We start from the raw sequence: 20,213 nt of genomic DNA, 5'->3' as shown, positions 1-20,213 counted from the left end.
ATTTGCAAATCTGCAGAATAGATGACATCATCAGGAGCAGAGGTGGACAAAGTACACAACTTCCTTACTTGAGTGAAAGTATAGATACTACTGGTCAAATATTACTCCGTACAAGTAAAAGTTGTAAAGACCGATTTTTACTTAAGTAAAAGTACGGAAGAACTCGTTTTTAAAAGTACTTATCAAAAGTAAAAAGTAAATGTCAATGCTTTTTTTTATTTGATCATTGTTGTATGTAATACTTACAGTACCTTATGCCTCTGAATCTATGCCTGCCTACCCTCATATCAATATCAAATTTATTTCTAGAACACAGTTCCAGAAGTGGGATTGAATGTGAGATTGAATAAGTGCACTCAATAACGTCCACAATGGTTTCAGACACCCAAATGCCGCTGTTCCCTCAAATATTGCCCTATTTAAAGTTTTTTTGGCTTTTAGTATGAATATGTTAGCCTTACTGTTATATCTATAAGCTAGTGTGCTCCAAAACAATGACAAAATTCACATTTAGAAGACCAAACCCAAAGTTGAAAATGAAAATCAGGTTGATGTCAGAATCCAACATCAGATTGACATTAATTTCCAACGTTGGACAGACGTTGTATTGTGGTTGAAAATAAAAATCGTGTTGACGTCAGAAACCAACATCAGTCGGGTTCTGACATCAACCCGACTTTCATTTCCAAACAAAATGCAACCCCTGCAACCAAAATCATCCCGACTGACGTTACTACTTTCTACTCAAGTCGCACTGAGGATTAAATTATTACATTTGCTTATAATTGTGTTGCACAGTTGTGTTTGAATGGTGTAAGTGCTAAGTATGTAAAACCCTAAAAAAACTGGAATTTGTGTCTGTTTGTGCAAATGTGGAATGTGCAAATTTTCATAAAAAATATTTTATTCTTTTGAAAGAGGTTTTCTCTGTGTAATTACCAGGCCACGTTGAGTTTGGGTAACATTTATAAGAGAATAAGTTACCATTGTAATATATAAACAGATATTAAGGTTTAATGTAAAAAGATAATAACTGTAAATAATAAACTAATAATGTATGCTGTAAACGTAAGTTGATTAAAGCCTGATTTTAAAGTGTTGATGCATGTTTTGATTGTTTTATTTAGTGCATTCTGAAACATACACAAATGATTTAATTAGTATAAGTGATATTTAATTAAATTATTTTGTAGTCATATGAAGTAGGCTAGCTATTCATGGCATGGTTACATTACAAAAATAGCCTGTCGGGCATGTAATTGTAATTGATGCTTTCTTTGAACATATTTAGTGAGAGTGGACAAAAACTTGAAATGATTGTCTAATGGTGCCGCTTTGATCTTGAGAAATCACTTTCTGTTTAACACGACATGTTCAGCATGGCAAGACATCACTATAATTTACTTCCAAGGTAATATAACACATGAAGTAGAAATAAAATAAAAAATAAAATGAAAACATGAACAACTTGTGGAAATGTGTCATCCCAGTCTGTGACAAGGGTCCATAAAGACCTTCAGATAAAAGCATTCATACATAATGAAGCTTGACAAGCCTCTGCATCTGAAATTCTCAACATGTCAGTATTGTGTATATTAACAAGTCTCTGGTCTTCTCTGCTTTGTCATTGAATATAAACAACACATTCAGTCAATTACTGCTCTGTTTTCTCTTTTTCTATTCCAGTCCCTGTAATGGCTGCTTACAGACAAAGTTAAGACCCAAATCTTTACATAAAAAAATAATGTTTTCAGCTTATTCAATACTGAACTTGCCCTAAAAACAATATTTAGACATGACATATTGTATTCAGTTCAGTCCAACTATTCATGGATGATCCCTATTTAATATAATAGGATATGTGATACATTTTAAATGCAAGTTTTCATGATCTTGACTGTCATCAGGTGATTTCTATGATTTGAAATTTGAAGTTATTGAAATGTTTTATCAATATTTAGTACTTTTAATGTAATCTCTGATCTTACCTCATTTATAAAACTTTATACCCATAAACCCTTCAACCTCTGCACAATATAAATACTGATGTCTGATTACTGAATAATGTCGGTACAGCCACAAAGCATCTGCCATGAACAACATTTTGTAAATTTATTAATAATGTGGCCATAATAAGGCAGGCATTGTGACTTGACATTAGGCATGTGATTTGAGATCTAGTAATTTTCCAACCATTAGGTTTTGTAGGTGTTAATTATCATTATCAAATGCCATTATTATTTATGTCTCAACAGCAGAACTTGCAAAGACACCTCTAAACATTTCAGGGGTACTCAGGAGACTTGTGTGTTTAATATTAATTTATATAATAGCTAACTATAAAATATTATATATATTATATATATATACAGACCCTTTCCAAAAAATTTGAAAATCATGGAAAAGTTTATTTATTTCCATAATTCCATTCAAAACGTAAAAATTCCATAGATTATAGATTCAGAGCCCACAACTTAAACGATTTCAAGTATTTAGTTGTTTATTTGTACATAATTTGGGCTTCCAGCTCATAAAACCCACGAAAACAGGATTTCAAAAAATTTGAATATTACATGAAATCACACAGTAATTACACAGTAATACCATGGTCTTTGAACCAGGTTTGGGTTCTTTTGGGCAGGTGCAAATCCTGCTGGAAAATGAAGTCAGCATCTCCATAAAGCTTGTCTGCTGAAGGAAGCATGAAGTGCTGTGAAAATGTCCTGGTAGACGGCTGCGTAGAGTGGACAGAACAGTGGACCAACACCAGCCAATGACATGGCTCCCCAAACCAACACAGACTGTGGAAACTTCACACTGGACTTCAAGCATCTTGGATTGTGTGCCTCTCCATTCTTCCTCCAGACTCTGGGACCTTGGTTTCCAAATGAGATGCAAAATTTGCTCTCATCAGAAAAGAGGACTTTGGTCCACTGTGCTTTATTAAATCCAGAGTCAACGCAGCCGTCTACCAGGACATTTTCAGAGCACTTCATGCTTCCTTCATTTTCCAGCAGGATTTGCACCCGCCCACACTGCCAAAAGAACCAAAACCTGGCTCAAAGACCATGGTATTACTGTGTAATTACTGTGTGATTTCATGTAATATTCAAATTTTTTGAAATCCTGTTTTCGTGGGTTTTATGAGCTGGAAGCCCAAATTATGTACAAATAAACAACTAAATACTTAAAATTGTTTAAGTTGTGGGCCCTGAATCTATAATCTATGGAAGTTTAACATTTTGAATGGAATTATGGAAATAAATAAACTTTTCCATGATATTCAAATTTTTTGGAAAGGGTCTGTATATATATAAAATAGTTAATAAGATGATTTAAGTTGTGTTACTTAGTACAGATGCTCTAAATGCTCTGACTGTAAGTGATCCATGGTTGACTGTTGCATCTCCATAAATGGTGATCTGAGCCAGATACAAAAATAAATGAAAGCACCTGTGTTTTCTTGTCACAACACCTCTGTGTGTTTTTTGTGTATGTGTATGTGTCTATTCCTCACTAAGCCTCCCTCAATATTTAACACCAGTTGCTTCGCATCAGACTAACCTTTGTAGCCGTCAATAGAACCACATTAGCATTTCATGCCTCAAATGCAGTCCACCTGGGAAACGTGATAGGTGATGGGAAGTCGGTGTATGAATATAATGAATTACATTAAAGCAGGGATGTTTTGCTTCATCAATATTTATAGGAAAACCTGTGTTACGTTTTTCAAGTAATGAGCAATGTAATGCATTACTTTTAAGTTCACAACAAAATATCTGAGTAAGCAAGTTACTTGTTTTACCATTTATGGAACTGACTGATGCCGCGTTCATGCCATGTTGTAATTACCACAATTAAATTTTAAAAAATGTAATTGGAGTGGACAGGATTGGTTGACTTGAAACAGGAAGCTAGGGCACAGGGTGGCCAAGACGAGGAGCTCTGGGACCATAGCAGGTTCAAAAGTGACAGGAATCACTTTTTGCTAGAGCCTATTGTGTGGCTATGTCAGAGGAATGTGCTGTGAAGCTAATTAAGACAGCACAATTGAGTGCAATAACATAAACATAGCAATAATTTATCAACCAAAACATTAGCAGAAAATCCTTCAAGTTCTGTAGGTTGCAAGGTGGAGCCGGCGTGGATCGAACTTGATGGTCCAGCACGTCCCACAATTTGGACTGAGATCTGGGGAATTTGGAGGCCAGGGCAACACCTAAAACTCTTCATCATGTTCCTCAAACCATTCCTGAACAATTTGTGCAGTGTGAACAGCTGACTTCAGCTGAACAATGACACTATTTTCTTTTTAGAGCTGCTTTACAGCAGAATTGATCTGTTTGCATCATTAAATCATTATTTTCCTGTTTATCCCTGTAAAGAGGCTTTGAAACAATCTGTATTGTATAAAGCGCTATATAAATAAAGGTGACGACTTGACTTGTGGCAGGGTGGATAATCCTGCTGAAAGAGGCCACTTCCACCAGGGAGCAGCATTGTCATGAAGAGGTTTACCTAGTTGGCAACAATGTTTAGGTCGGTGGCACTTGTCAAATTACGTCCACATAAATGGCCGGACCCAGGGTTTCCCAGAAGAACATTGCCGAGAGCATCACACTCCCTCCACCGGCTTGTCATCGTCCCACAGTGTATCACATCCTCAGGTAAATGCCGCACACGTGCACGGCTGTCCACGTGTAAAAGAAAACGGGACTCATCGGACCAGGCGACCTTCTTCCACTGCTCCAAGGTCCAGTTACGATGCTTACGTGCCCATTGTGCTTTTGATGGTGGACAGGGGTCATCGTAGGCACTCGGTTTGGTCTACAGCCCCATATGCAGCAGAGTGCAGTGCACTGTCTATTGAGATACATTCCTCCCAAAACCAGCATTAAAACTTTGTGTGACTTGTGCCACACTAGAATTTCTGTTAGCTCGGACCAGACGGGATAGCCTTCGTTGCCCTTGTACATTGATGAGCCTTGGGCACTCAACGCTCTGTTGCCGGTTTGTCCCTCCATGGACCACTGCTGACCAGAAGCAACCCACAAGCCTTGCAGTTCAGAGATACTCTGACTCTATGGGGATATATGATGACATTGATTACGCCTGTTCAGTTCAGTTTCCGTTGGTCCCATCCAGTCTCCTGTCTCCTTTGTCACCACTGGTCCTGCCCAGTCTCCTGTCTCCTTTGTTGTCGCTGGATTTGCCCAGCTCTACGTCTCCTTCCTTGCACTCCAAGTCTCCTTTGTCACCGCTGGTTCCACCCAGCTCCAAGTCTCTTTGCCTCGAGTCTCACGGAAGGAGATCTGGATGGATAAAAAGAGGAGCGACAACAGTGAGGGACGAGAGAGTACCAGGCCTGGACTTAACGTTGTGTTTTGTTTATCTGTGTGCGGCAGTCGTCTGTGTGGGGCTGCCGCTTTACTTTCGTTTTGTGTTTGTTTATTTTGATGATTAAATTGTTCCTATTAAATGTTCACCGGTTCCCGCCTCCTTCTTCCCTTATCAACAAACCTTGTTACAATTATATTTAAACATCCCTAAGCAAGTAATATCACCAGTAAAAAGGCCTAACACTTTGTATATACCAGACGCGAGCAATGCGATGCGACAAAAGCAAATAGAACCCACTTTAATCAGTGATGCTGTCTACACTGGATGCAGCAAGACACGACACAGCAAATTCCTGGCAATAAACCAATGCCCCGTTCTATTTCCGACATACTCCAAGCGTTCACGCTACTTCTGACAAGAAGAACAAATTGATTTGCAACAGTAACTTTGTCGAATCCACTGTAGACAGCGTCATCTGTTGCAATGTGACGCAACTGTTGCTTCCAGTGTATAGGCACGGTGTAAGTGCAGGTATGGTATAAAAAGTGTACAACTATTTACAATATTTAAACATCTGTAAGCAAGTGAAGGCCTATGTGAAGCGATGGAGAGGCCACTAATGTCAGCCTGCCAGACACAAAGCTGACTGAATAGGTTAAACAACTGGGTTGCCATTTTCTTCTTTTCTCCATGTCTTGTGCAGTGGCCTGGAAAAAAACATGTATAAGCTTTATCAACACACAAGATAGCATTTAAAGGCATATGCATAAAAAGGAGGTAACATTCTTGAAGAACTAATTTCAAAGTGATGATGTGCATGTTGATCATATGCACAGGGGCGCCATATTCATGGATTTCATCAGGTCCCTTTCCACAGGTGTATTAATCAAGCACAATGCAGTCTGCATTCATAATCTAGGTGCTTGATTTTATACACCTGTGGAAAGGGACCTGATGAAACCCATGAATAGGGGGGAAAAGTTAGGACAATTCCAAGGGCCCCTGACTGACAGGGGCCCCAACAAATAAGTAAAAACTAATTAAAAAAAATATTATTTATACACTATATAAACCATCATCATTGAGTATATTTCAAATAATAATAACATGAATGATGTCTTTGATTTGACTTATTTTGGCAATACAAGTTTAATATCCCTATTGACCAAATAGTAAACATTCATATTGACCGAGCACCCCCCTGTCTCTGCATGAAATGGTTTGGTCCTGCGTTAGCGTGCGCAGTAAGTGCGTATCTGCATGAAATGGTTTGGTCCTGCGTTAGCGTGCGCAGTGTTTAAACTTGCAGACAGTCAGTCGATGAGCCAGAAACACACAGAGACCACAATTTTGCATAGTAAAATAAAATCTGGTTTTCAACAAAGGAAAGAGAGAAAAGAGAGAGAAGAAAGACAAAAGAAAGGGTGTCAATCTGTAACCCAGTTTTTCCCCAAGAAAGGTGGGTAGCCTTTAGTCTGTGAGTGTTATTAACCTGTTGTCCATAGTGAAATAACTTAAGCTAACGTTAACTAGCTGCAGGCTAGTGTTAGCCTACATTTAATCAACATTTAATCAGTGCAGGGAAACATTTAGCAAGATATTCATATTAAATCATTGTCCATGCCCATTTTTAGACTAAACAACAGACGAGTCAGCAGCACCCCAGTCTCCCCATAACTACCCCTCCCTGTCCCAGTGAAGGTGAGCAAAACTGTGTTAATGACTTAGCATCATTCCAGGGAGTCTGTGTGGGGTTCCCTGTCTCTCTTGCTCTTTTTCCCATAACAAAAAAAGAAAATGAAATATTTATTAATGACAGAAATCAAACACAAATTATTTTCTCACATAATGACCATCATGACAAATAATAAAAAATTTATTAAAAAAAACTCCTGTCTGTACTGGATGCAGTTAGAAACAATGAGTAGCTTACCTCAACCTGCATGTAAGTTACAGACAATATTAAAATAATCCAGATTGATGTGTTCATTTAGACAGAATTTTGGCCATTAAATGACATATATACATATTTTATTATTCCCATCATTCCAAACCTCAAAACCTATTGATTTAGTGATCACTTGATCTGTTTTGTAGCACTATAATAACCCTGATGTGGAAATTCCGTTTTACACGTCAACTTTATTTTGTTGTTGGCATATATGTGCAGTTATGTTAAAAAATCTGCTGTTTTCATTGTTTTGAGATGATGTTAATTTATTTTAATTAAAAAGTTTATATATATATATATTTACCTGTCATTAATTTTACAATAAAAATACATTGAGAATGTAAAGGATTGCCTTAAGGACATTTTTATGGTGGCTTTTAATCTTGCATCAAATAGTGAACTGCAGACTTGCATTTACAAATCACAGCATTAAATATTGTGCTAGTATTGAACTACAAGAAGCAAGACAGTTGCAAGCCTTGATTAGAGTTATGTAAAACTTTTGATGGGGCAGTTAGGTCCTAGAGATGTGGTGACAACAGCTGCGCAGAGGGGGCCCAATTAGATTTTTTTGTCATGGGGCCCAAAATTCCTGGTGGCGCCCCTGATTATGCATTCTGGTTGTGTGACATGCACAGGAAAACCCAACAAAAACCAGTCATGGCAATGCATTATGCTCCAGAGGAAGCATGTGCTCTGGATGACGTTGCACACAATCCTGCATGAAATGACAGCATTCTGTGCAAAAAGATAAGAGTGACACAACAAATCTGGACACAATGCATACCACGGAAGGACAAATAGGCAGAATCCCTCATGAGGTCCCCACACCCAAAGTTTGACCTCCAGTGTGCTCAGGTTTATGAGCAGGTTTGTCAGCTTGATGTCGCCATGAAAAACACCCTGATAACAGCAAACACTAATGGCATAAATAACCTTCCGCATAATGCGCTGTGTTGTGTGCTCCTTGAGGACACCTCTGTTGAGTTTCAGGAATTTATGCATATCCACGCTTGGCAAGGGGTGCTCCATGATCATGACGTGATGTTCTGGGCCGTCCTGCCAGTCCAGCACCTGAATTATATTTGGACAACTGAGACCCCTATTGGAGATGATTGCCAAAGCAATTTCGAAAGGAAGGGGTTCGGGATGAAAATGCTAAAAGAAAATATGGTTAAATTGTTGGTCAAAGGCAGTTTTCCAACTGAAAAATCATGTGTTATCTATGACTAAAATGAATATAAAGTAAGATATTATAAAACTGAAAACAGTGACTAAAAAGAGAGAACAGAGAGCGCAGCCTACTTACAGTGCTGATATATTTTGTGTGTGGTGTCTTTTGGACAAATTTCACTGCCACCCGATTAACAAAACAAAGAATTAACGATTAAGATGAGCACAAGGGTGATTTCATTTCAGTCATGAATCCTGAACAGAAGTTTGAGAAGTAGATAGTGCAGTGTAAGTTAAAAAAAAATTATAAGAAAAAAAATACCTTAAGGCCATCCTTGATGCAAATCCCTTTTTGCACAAAGCCAAATCAACCTTTGTTTTTTTTGTTTTTTTCTGTAAATGCTCTGTTTTTATAATTAACAATTCCAAACAAAACATTTTCCCAAAGTAAAGAAAAATCATTATCAATGTTCTCAATAACAAATAATTTAGAGGTAGAGTTATATACCCATCTTGTATCTTTTTTTTTTTTTTTTTTTTTTTATTCCTTTTTTTTTATTTATTTTTTTATTTCTTCTACATTGTGACTGCTTCCTTCTTTGTTAATATAATGTTCTCAATAATAATAATAAAAAAGAAAGCAGCGTTTTTAAAGCATACAATTATACTCAGTTCGAGGCAAGTGAAGTGTCATCTCATTCAGGCCACAGAAGGGCAGTAATGAGCCACTGCACAAGTTTCCAACAGGAATTTGGAAATGCAAAGACTTGTAAAGTTGTTCCATAAAAGTAATTTTCACAATTCAGTTTTTTTTTTTTTTTTGTAAACAGTAGCAATCAAATAAAAATATAAAGGTTTAATTTACTAAACGTGTTGTCTATTCGTAATAGAGTAAACGAACAAAAAAACTAAATTAGGCTTACTCGTTTAACCAAAAGTGGCCCACTTTACCTGAATTCACCCTATATGTCACAAATATAGGGGAAAGACAATCCGTTTCATACCGACTTTAACCAATTACCTATGAAATAAATCAATTTCTGAAAAAGTAAAAGGTTCATTGACTTTATGCTGAGAGACCTTCAGCCCTTGTTGCTCCTGTACTGTTGCTCAGTTCTCTGTCCGTCTGAGAGGAAGATGTTTAGTTCATTTTCATGTGTTTCTCAGTCAAAGTTCTTGCCACCATTTTAATGTTTCTTACCAGTTCATAATGATTATGGAATAATGTCAGTTCTCCACTAGAGGGCAGTGTCACTTGTAGCATGATGCTATAAGACATTGGGACTGATGGTTCTGATTTGACTTTTAGCATGAAGAAGTGGACTGTAGCCTCCTCATTTTAAACGTCCTGTCGCCAAATTTGTTGTCTGTCTTTATATTGCCACAAAAAAGGACTAATTGGTATAGTAGACGTGCAGTGGACACAGTAAATGTGTTGTTCTTGATATATTTTGTCTGTTGTGGTGAAAATAAACATTTCAATATATAGCCTATATGGTTAATAGCCTATCAGATATATCAGGTATTATATGGAAATAAAAAATAAACAAAAAACTTCTGTTGTATATTGTCATTTGTGTGAGTGACCCGCTGATCTGCTCAGTAGCTACTTTGTGTCTGTGGGCTAAAAGCAGAAGGGGGATTGTTAGTCTATCTCTCCCTCCACCACCTCCGTAATCCTCTCTTGTAAGAGAATCTCCAGGTGAGACAAGGCGATTCTACTGTCATGAAGGACAGAGATGACTGCCTAGCTGTGTCAAATCTAAAGAGCGAATATGTGCAGAGTTACCATTTGACCATGGGTACAGATATGTAGCCTACTCGTCCTTTACCTGCTTCTTTATAAACATACTTTTATGTTTGTGCAGTATGCATCATATAATATGTAGGCTAGGTGTACCCATACATTTGTTTTCCCTGTGGTTTTCCAGACTGTAACATGACAGCCTAAAAGAAAAAGAATGTTTTATTTTCCCACACTGATTTTGAAGCCTTTCCAGCCACATATAGCCTACATCTTCCATCCTCTTAAAGGGAAGTGTAGAACATAGTGCTTTGTAGCTTTAAATCGTCATTCAACAGGATGGAAATTAAAAATGAAAATTCTCCCATCATCTGCAAAACTTGACAAAAAACTAAAATAAAATATTTTTGGGTGAACTAACCCCTTAACTGCATACTTGTCTGATGTTCAATATGACCTAGAAAGTTTGATTGAGCAGCTTTAAGGTCTCAGTGTATGTGAATGAGACCCCCTCCTCCCACTCTGTTTTAGAAGCATAAGACACTTTTGGTATGGATTAACTCATATTAGCTTAGCTTAGCTTTAGCAGACTGAATTAGCTTATACTGATGCGCACAGCCTTAGATACAGAGATCTCGCTCAAACAGTAGGAGAATTGTGTAATTCCTGTTACAACGTGACCCCTGGAGCATACAAAATCCATGTCAAGATGGCAGAACTGTAACCAATGCGGTCCATCATGTTCCATGAGACTTGCATTTTGCTTTGCATAATATATTTATGCTTTTTGTGTATACTTTATCTTGTTTCATTCTAAGTTTTTTTATGATTTATTATGTATAATATTTCTATTTATGATAAATTACATAAAGCTATATATATATATATATATATATATATATATATATATATATATTACTTTATTTTATATATTTTTTTATATTATAAAAAATATTTATTGAGGGCAGTCATGGCCTAATGGTTAGAGAGTCAGACTGGTAACTTGAAAGTTGCGGGTTCGATTCTCAATACTGGCAGTAAATGACTGAGGTGCCCTTGAGCAACTAACACCCAATTGCTCCCTGGGCAAAAATGGCTGCCCACTGCTCTGGGTTTGTGTCCATGGTTTGCAGTGTGTGTTCACTGCTCCTAATGTGTGTACGCTAACTTGGATGGGTTAAATGCAGAGGACAAATTCTGTCACTTCACTTTATTCTATATATTTATTTTCAAATTAGTGTGAGATATGATGTGAGGGACAGTTTGTGGAATTAAACCATTTTAAATGGTCACCTCTCGCTCTGCTCTCAGTATTTCAAAGCCCAGTACAATGAAGGAATCAATGTGAAAGGTAATGCTCATTAAAGCAGGTCGAAGAGAGACTGGCACACTGCAGAAATAAGGCCAGTGCAGCAGAGTGCAACCCGTAAAGGTAAGAAGTTTGAACTTACAAATGTAATTTAATCAAAACATCATCATAACCTGAATTTACCTGGTAAGACCACAAGATAAGCAGGACAAACTGGACAAATAATGAGATGGAAATTCATCAGAAATTGTGAATCAAGATTATTATTAGCCTACCATTTTCTTGCATTCAAACAAAGTACATCACTACATCATTATATGCATTTATATTGTACTGATTGTTCATCTGTTTTATCCTGCATAAATAGACATGCTCAATAATGAACAAAATCTTTTTTTGCTTTTACAAAGTAGAAGAAAACACCTACTTACAATTTTGCACATTTATCTGACACATGGAGTGAACACATGTAAATTGTGATTGCTCAGGACGAATCCATGAGTGATAATACTGTAGTAAAGACAAAGCATTTGGCAGGAACACTTTATGCCTGTCAACCGAATCTTAGAGCAGTTCTGTAATCTTTTGCATCAATTGTGATGAAAGGCAGAAATGTACATTTAACTAAATTCTAAATATGATTATGCTAAATTAAAAACAAACAGCTAACAATTCAAATCAGCAAGTAAAATAATACAAAATCATATGATTGATTGTATCAGCAGATAGACATCAGCCTCTTTTTGGGAATTTGGTGCTGTTATAGCACATTAGCCAATGGTCTGTAAACAACAGGAGAAAGTTTTAGTGCGTCCTGCTAGCCTCAGCATTTTGTACACTCCATGCTGAGCTGTTAGCTCCCACATTTTTTCTCCTCCTATCGTATCACTATTTATGTTTAGACAACAGAGCCCAATGGCCATCCGTTGACTAGCACTCTGCATCTGCCTAAATATAGTCAGCCCTAAAGCTTCTTAGTGGGAGAACCCTCTTATAAGTTCCTTTCCTTGAATAGTAGCTGAGTATAGGCCACACAAATATACTTAAGTGAAAATCCCTTGCAGGTATTTAATTCTAAATGAGTAATTACTGGGTTGTCAGTGTATCTTGGTCTGCAGGTGCATGCGTCTTAGTGGCTCATTCGCGCCTTGGCTTCAAAGCGAATAGCACACAAACGCACTGACCACTGGCAATAGCATCTTCTAGCCTGATAAAGCAGTGTGCGGAGCTTCCATTTCTCTTGGGCGAGTAACTTGACACAGCCGCCAAAATGTGTGACATGGGGGGACTTGATAATTTGGTGGCCAACACGGCCTACCTGAAAGCCCAAGGGGGTGATGACAAGGAGATGAAGAAACGTCGCCGGAGTCTGTCTCTGCCCAAGGCGGAACAATGTGTGGCACTCAGGACGAGTCTGGACATGGACTTCGAGTCCCTCTGCGAAAAGCAGCCTATAGGTAAGAAGATGTTCCGCCAGTACCTCGATCAAGGGGGGCCAGAGTGCTCCACTGCTGCAGAATTTCTGGATGAACTGTACGATTGGGAATTGTCAGAGGCTGCTGCCAAAGACAAGGCCCGTACAAATGTCATCAACAAGTTCTGCAAAGATGGTTCCAAGAGCTCCCTCACCTTCCTGACTGGAGATGTAGCAACCAAGTGCAAGGCGGTTACTGACAAAGATTTCGAGGAGGTGATGGCACAGGTGAAGGAGGCCACCAAAGAATACTTAAAAGGCAAACCGTTTACAGATTACCAGACAAGCCAATTCTTCGAAAAGTTTCTGCAGTGGAAAGAGTATGAGAAACAGCCAATTACAGACAAGTACTTCTACGAATTCAGGACACTCGGAAAGGGTGGATTCGGAGAGGTAGGTTCTATTAATTAAGTGCAACCTATTTGCATACATTTTAGATGATGAGTGCACACCTCGAATCAAAGATATTATGATGTAGTCTCTCAAATTTGACCATGCTGACATTTACACTTTCAGGTGTGTGCAGTGCAGGTAAAGAACACTGGCCAGATGTACGCTTGCAAGAAGCTCTGCAAGAAGCGTCTAAAGAAGAAACATGGTGAGAAAATGGCCCTTCTGGAGAAGAAGATCTTGGAGAAGGTCAACAGCCTGTTCATTGTCACCCTGGCATATGCTTACGACACCAAAACTCATCTCTGCCTGGTCATGAGCTTGATGAATGGAGGTGATCTCAAGTATCACATCTATAACATTGGTGAGAAGGGTATCGAAATGGATCGAATCATCTATTATACAGCTCAGATTTCAACTGGGATCCTGCAACTGCATGCCATGGACATTGTGTACCGTGACATGAAGCCGGAGAACGTGCTCTTAGATAGCCAGGGCCAGTGCCGTCTTTCAGATCTTGGTCTTGCTGTGGAGATTCCTGAGGGAAAGACCATTACCCAAAAGGTGAGTTAATCATCTCTATGCTGTGATTAGTATGGGTAAAGGCATCGGATAGCACTTGTGTGAGATGAGAATGGAAGTATGGAGAGTGGTTCTCAAACTTCTTCAGGAGGTGGATATATATATACATACATATATATTATAATAAACAAGACTGGATTAGACTACACTATCTGAAATTAGACTAAAAAAGAAAGAAAGAAAATAATTTAGACTGCTACTTTTAGCTAAAAAGCCTAAATAGACTATTCGCTAGCTAAGTTGGACCGAAGACTGACACGAACTTTGAGCTACATCATTGAAGTGAGAAAACAGCCAGTCAACATGTGGACCACTTGGATTCCATTACAGACTACTAGTGGTCCTCTGAACACAGTTTGAGACCACTGTTTAGTTAAAATCTTTAAGTTTAGCAGTCTTTGCATGCCACCAGGACTTTAAAGATTTTCAGTAACACTATTAGCGACCTTGGATTGTCCGTCTTTTACACTGGATTACTGCTCTGTTAGTGACGTGCTCTGTACCTGTTATATAATTCCTAGTGATCTTCATCACCTTTAGTACAGCTACCAGAAAACAGACCTAAAGACAGCATGCAGAAGCAATACAAGGATCAGTTAACTGCTGTGTCCTTAACTGCACCCTTGGCTCATTGTTTTTTTTAACTATCCAATTTGTGGGCAACAGATAATTGTGACTGAGGGGTTTCTTGAAATGTATTTTAATTCATTAAATTGTATTTATTTTCCCTATTTATGTCAGTATTTAGTCCACAATATTCTCTGCATTGAAACTCTCCTATAGCTTCCAACTGAACTATGCTAAAAATGGTTCTATGACACAGCAATTCGACTTCAGAAGGCCCACAAGTGCTTCACCTCTACCCAAAATCACGACTGGGTCTCTATCTCATGCCAATAAAACAGTGTTATACAAAATAACCTGAAATCTTTTGCTATTGTGATGTTTTATTATCATAGTGCAGCATCAGTGATGGGAAAATGACAATACACCATTAGCAACTGGGAAGCTTCTGATAAATCCAAACATCAGAAGCATTTTTACTATTGAATTATATGAAACACTAAGTGAGTTTTTATGTCTCAGCGGGGATTTGCGGAAGCAACCTGAAAGCTCGTTCAAGAAATGATGCCATAGGTAACAAAAATCTGAACAATTACATTTTACCAATAAAATGTTCAGTTAATCAAACCTTTAACCTATTTCCAGAGTTTAAAGGCATTTTAGAAAGTGGTTATCTAAACGCTGTTAAGACAGTTTACATTTGCAAAGATTCACGGTCGTTGATAAATATTATGAGGAATATGCTAACTTCATCATGTCTTTCCTGAACTTTACCTTTGTTTTGTTTTGTTTTTGTTTTTTGCTTGTTGTAGTGTAAGCCACCCATTCATATTTTTCTCACACACATTTGTGGACAAAAAGAGGTTGCATACTCAATGCTGCCCCTCATGATGACTTGTTCATTTTTGATATATGTCAAATGTCAAAATGAACAAACACTAATGCAGTGAGCCTAAGCTTATTATCCAGTGCCCTTCTTGAGTCCTCAGTGCAGGTTGAAGCCCAAGCTGAACCCCCGGGGGTTTGGCTGGCTTTACACTCCTGATCCTCTTAGGGAGAATTACACAAATCTGTCTCTGATCAGACAGCCAAAGGCAGAGGGAGAGGGATACATTTTATATTTGTTTTATATTTTGACTATTATAAGACTCTGTGGTTATCACTGCTCTTTGCAGTCATTTATGTCTTTAATGAACATTTTATTGACTGTTATTAGAGCCTTAATCTTCTGGAGGTTGTACAACTTTAAAGCCATGGCCCAGCAGTTTGATTTATGTAACTACACTATATGCACAAACTATATCTTCAGTGGTCTCAAGGTCTAAGTCATTCTAGCTTAGGTAAACTGATTATGTAAACCTAGCACAATGATCTTTCCATGTAATCATTACATTTTAGCTTGACTGAGACTAACCCTGTCAATTACTATGTCTTGTTATAGTTCTTTGCATTTCAGGAGGGCTTTCCACTTGGACTAAGCCAGATGAATTACCAGTGTCTTAAGAATACAACACAGTTTCTACTAAGCATTACTCTAGGATAAAACATTGTATACGATTATTTAGCCAAAAAAATATATATAATTTGCCGATCTTAGTTTTTTTATATGATTGTGTTGTAATTATTATTGTGGTTTAAAACCAATTAAATGGGTTTTTTAAGTGCCCATAGTGATCAGTCTTAGAGCCATGCAAGTAAACTGAAGAGTTCCAGTTGCTCAGGTGTTGAATTAGCCGTATAGCTATTAATGAATGACTCTAGGTGTAAGCATGTCTGTACGCAAAAGGTGCACATGTCCATTTGAACCTAAGAATGGTTGTCTTTGTATAAGTCCGCTTCATCACAGTGGATCGGCACATGACACCTGACAGGTAGTAGAGGATTAAGATTAAGCTTCCTCTTTCTGGCAAAGAGAGGAAGTGAGGTACGAGCAATAGATTGTTCTATTGTGGTTAAAATGCTCTACTACTACAGTCTTTAATCTGATGAACAAACTACACAAACCCTCAGAGCAAAACATTGCCACACAAACCCTCACAGTTTCATAAAAAGGAAACATTTTGCATCTTATCTAACCAGTTTCAATACAAATTTTACTTTTGAAATGTCTCTTTTCACAGGCTGGAACGGGTGCATATATGGCTCCTGAAATCCTCACTGATGTCCCATACAGGACATCAGTGGACTGGTGGGCCCTGGGCTGCAGTATCTATGAAATGGTGGCTGGCTACACCCCCTTCAAAGGCCCTGATGCCAAGAAGGAGAAAGTGGAGAAGGAGGAGGTACAGAGGCGCATCATCAATGAGGAACCCAAGTTTGAGCACAAGAACTTTGACGCTGCCACTATAGACATCATCAAGCAGTTTCTCAAGAAAAAGATTGATGAACGTCTTGGCTGCAAGTAAGTCCCTCTATCCCTCTTAACCTCCTGATTCTTCAGTGTGATCAGAGGTGTTAAAACAGGATTTTTGGACCCTAACCTGTATGAAATCTGTCATCACAGGGGTAGGACTTCATTAGAATCCTATCAGTCAAAGCTACTGTAGCAAATTTTTATGACTTGGCGAAGACGATTATCTAGGTTTCTTTGAAAATAAAATCCTATATGGTCAACATACTGGATATCTCTTCATTTGGGCCAAGTGTAATAATGACCAAGAGCTTTGATTTTTCTTGAACATGAAGGCAATATTGTGAAATGCATCAAACTCCTTTTCCCACGTGGTCAGGATGTATAATTGTTATTTGTACTATTTTCATAGGGGTGATGATCCAAGGAAACACGAGTGGTTCAAGTCCATCAACTTTGCTCGCTTGGAGGCCGGCCTTATCGATCCACCCTGGGTGCCCAAACCAAACGTTGTCTATGCAAAGGATACAGGTGACATTGCTGAGTTTTCTGAAATCAAGGGTATTGAGTTTGATGCGAAGGATGATGTATTCTTCAAGGAGTTTAGCACAGGTGCTGTGCCCATTGCCTGGCAACAGGAGATGATAGATACAGGACTCTTTGATGAACTCAACGACCCCAACCGGAAAGAATCAGCTGGTGGTTCAGATGATGATAAGAAATCAGGCACTTGCACACTTCTGTGAGGGACCAATCCAGCCACCCAGCCCACTATTCACCAACAAATGCTTTCAGTGGCATTACTAAAATGATTGAAACTGTGCTACGTGTCGAAGAAGAGTGAAGTGTGATTGGAAAGAGATGGGACATTAGTCCATTGTAGCATAGAAGGACACTCTTATTGCTTCATCTGCACAGAAACATGGTCTGAGAATCACTCCATGAATCATCCATGATGTGGTGGCCTGAGCTTTGGACCAGTCAGGGAAGTTCTTCCCTGGAGTTCCTTTATGTCTAAGATAATAATAGACTAAGATTATTATGTAACTATAGCGACTCGATGTAATCGACAGCAGTTTGTGATCAGAAGGTGGAGATGTGTGGATATGCAAAAAAAAAAAAAAAAAAAAAAAAAAATCCTCAAGAAGCAGTGGCTTGCGTTCCAAACATCTCCTGCCTTGCCAAATCACAATTTATTTGTGGATTAGTTCACGGTGTACTAGTACACAATTGGCATCTACTGGATGCACACCATAAGAGAGGCTACTGAAGACCAGGCCCAGACGGAATCTGTGGAATACTATCTCAGAATTCAGAATTGGAATGTACTACAATTAAATAAGACAAAATTTGTCCATCCATCCATCCATTTTCCAGACCGCTTGTCGTGTGTAGGATTGCAGGGATGCTGGAACCTATTCCAGCGTCTTAAACCATAGGCAGGGAAACACCCTGAACAGATGGCTAGTCCATCCCAGATTAGCCAAAATATTTAACAAAATAAATGTGAAGGAAGCAAACATTTTGTGAAGGATCGACGTTCCAATTCTGCGCAGCATTCCATGCACTCAGATTCCGTGTGGGCCTGCCTGTGACACAGGTAAACAGCTACATGCTAACAAAAGTGCAAATGAATGAATTGTGTAATTGTCCAACAGAGCTCAAATGACCTCTGTTGTAGAAAGTCTTGCATGAATTGTTAACTCATGCTTGTGATCTTTGATAGCAGGGCATTTCTGATTTCACACCTAGATTTTTAAAGGATATGTGTGTATAAATATGTACATATAAATATGAATGAATAAATCAATATATATATATATGAATAGCTCTGAAATGAAATAAAATCAGAGCTTGATTATTTAGCATTTAAAGGTAACAATTCCTTTTGTGTTTTGTTACTTCTTTACCTCACTGATATGATGGGATAGATGTACACAGCAGACAACCTTCCTTTACAGAAAAGTTCAGCTGAGGGCGCAATCCTCAAGGGCGCAAAGAAAGAGAGAGCTTTGGCACTGATACGTCTGCTCAATCCTCACTAGTTGAGCTACGTCACCAAGGTGCAGCTTGTGACCCCCTTACAGTCTTCATTTGTGTTGCTTTTATAATGCTGAGCAAGAGCAAAAGAAAACTGGTTATTGTAAAAATAACAGTAAGTGACATAAAATGGACCAAACTACCTGTCTTCAAATGAATTATTTGTTCTTTGTCTTTGCCAGTGTTGAGTTTTTACTTTTTGTCAGTTAAGTAATAATGGTTAAATGTAATTGTATATAAGGTTTGAGAATGATTCTAAATAGAAATGTCAGATATTCGAAATGGGTCAATAAAATGTCTCTTTCTTTTACAGATTTATTTCTGAGCTTTTTCCCCTCATAATGCGGGTGCTTGGCGCTAATCAGTAATCCTCTACTATCTTGGCCCTGTTCAAATCACTAAATTTAAATGAAGAGTCACAGTTCACTTGCAGAGGTTAGACGTCCATTATTTTAGGTTTTAATGTTTCCTTGTTTTACCTCATACATGTTCCTGAGATAACTGAATCTTAAGATTAATCTCACACATAATGCTTGATGGAAATCTGGTGAACGTAAAAAAAAAAAAAAACACTGCAAGAGTCAAAACCTAAAAATATTCCCCAGATTAAGGAGTCAAATCACAAAGATCTGGGCTGAATTCAGTACACCACACTTATCTTGTAAAGCGATAATCTGGTTTACACTCGCGTACTTAAATCAACCTCTAATCCTTGCAACCTCTAGTCTGATTTGCTAAACCAAGATGACTCGCACTCACCAGACTCACAAGTTTATGAACTCCGTTAAGATCATAGAATAGCAGTCTGTTTCAGCACACATGAAGGGGTCTGCTTCCTGCATTCAAAGACTGTTACATCACTCCTGAGCTTTATTAGGCAATGTACAAGTAGAGCTGGTGAGCATAATACAGTTAATATGTGCTCTGTTTATGACTGAGAATACACAAGTAAGTTAGAAGCTGGAATTCTCCAGGTGGCAAAGCTAAAGACCCTGTTAAGCCAAACAGATCCCCCTCCACCTTATCCACTAATGCTGAAAACAAGCTTATGTGTGAAAGAAGAGTTAGTGAGAGTGTCAGGCAAAAGTGATCTAATTTTTTCCCCAACTATTAGAACGCAAAATTAAGCAATAAAAATAATAAGTTATATTTGTCTTAAATTAACATGGTGTGACACGTTTTTTTGTGTTTTTTTCATGAACCGCCCCAGTTTAAAGTCTCCAGGCCTAACAAATGACTTGACTATAAGTTTCCCACAAACAGTATAATTGCAAAAGCTGGACATTCGAAAGTGTA

General features: G+C 38.2%; 1 protein-coding gene across 1 annotated transcript; it reads left to right on the top strand.

Moving 5' to 3' along the window:
• The first annotated feature begins 11,419 nt into the window (after window positions 1-11,419).
• grk7a (G protein-coupled receptor kinase 7a) lies at window positions 11,420-19,227 on the top strand. The gene is made up of 4 exons (XM_082172586.1): window positions 11,420-13,384; window positions 13,508-13,945; window positions 16,648-16,928; window positions 17,290-19,227. Exons 1-4 carry the CDS (start codon window positions 12,788-12,790, stop codon window positions 17,621-17,623), a joined length of 1,650 nt encoding a protein of 549 aa, XP_082028712.1. The 5' UTR covers window positions 11,420-12,787; the 3' UTR covers window positions 17,624-19,227.
• The last annotated feature ends 986 nt before the right edge of the window (window positions 19,228-20,213 follow it).

This window comes from Leuciscus leuciscus, assembly GCF_965113295.1.
Source record: "Leuciscus leuciscus genome assembly, chromosome: 6".
NCBI classification, from domain to species: domain Eukaryota; kingdom Metazoa; phylum Chordata; class Actinopteri; order Cypriniformes; family Leuciscidae; genus Leuciscus; species Leuciscus leuciscus.
The sequence above is the reverse complement of the archived record's forward strand: the minus strand, read 5'-3'. Positions and strand labels throughout refer to the sequence as shown.

Bases quoted from the DNA above. Each gene is read 5' to 3' on its own strand.
- grk7a (XM_082172586.1), top strand. From the start codon at position 12,788: ATGTGTGACATGGGGGGACTTGATAATTTGGTGGCCAACACGGCCTAC. The intron at 13,946-16,647 runs GTGAGTTAATCA...CTCTTTTCACAG, and splicing joins GAAAGACCATTACCCAAAAG to GCTGGAACGGGTGCATATAT. The intron at 16,929-17,289 runs GTAAGTCCCTCT...CTATTTTCATAG, and splicing joins GATGAACGTCTTGGCTGCAA to GGGTGATGATCCAAGGAAAC.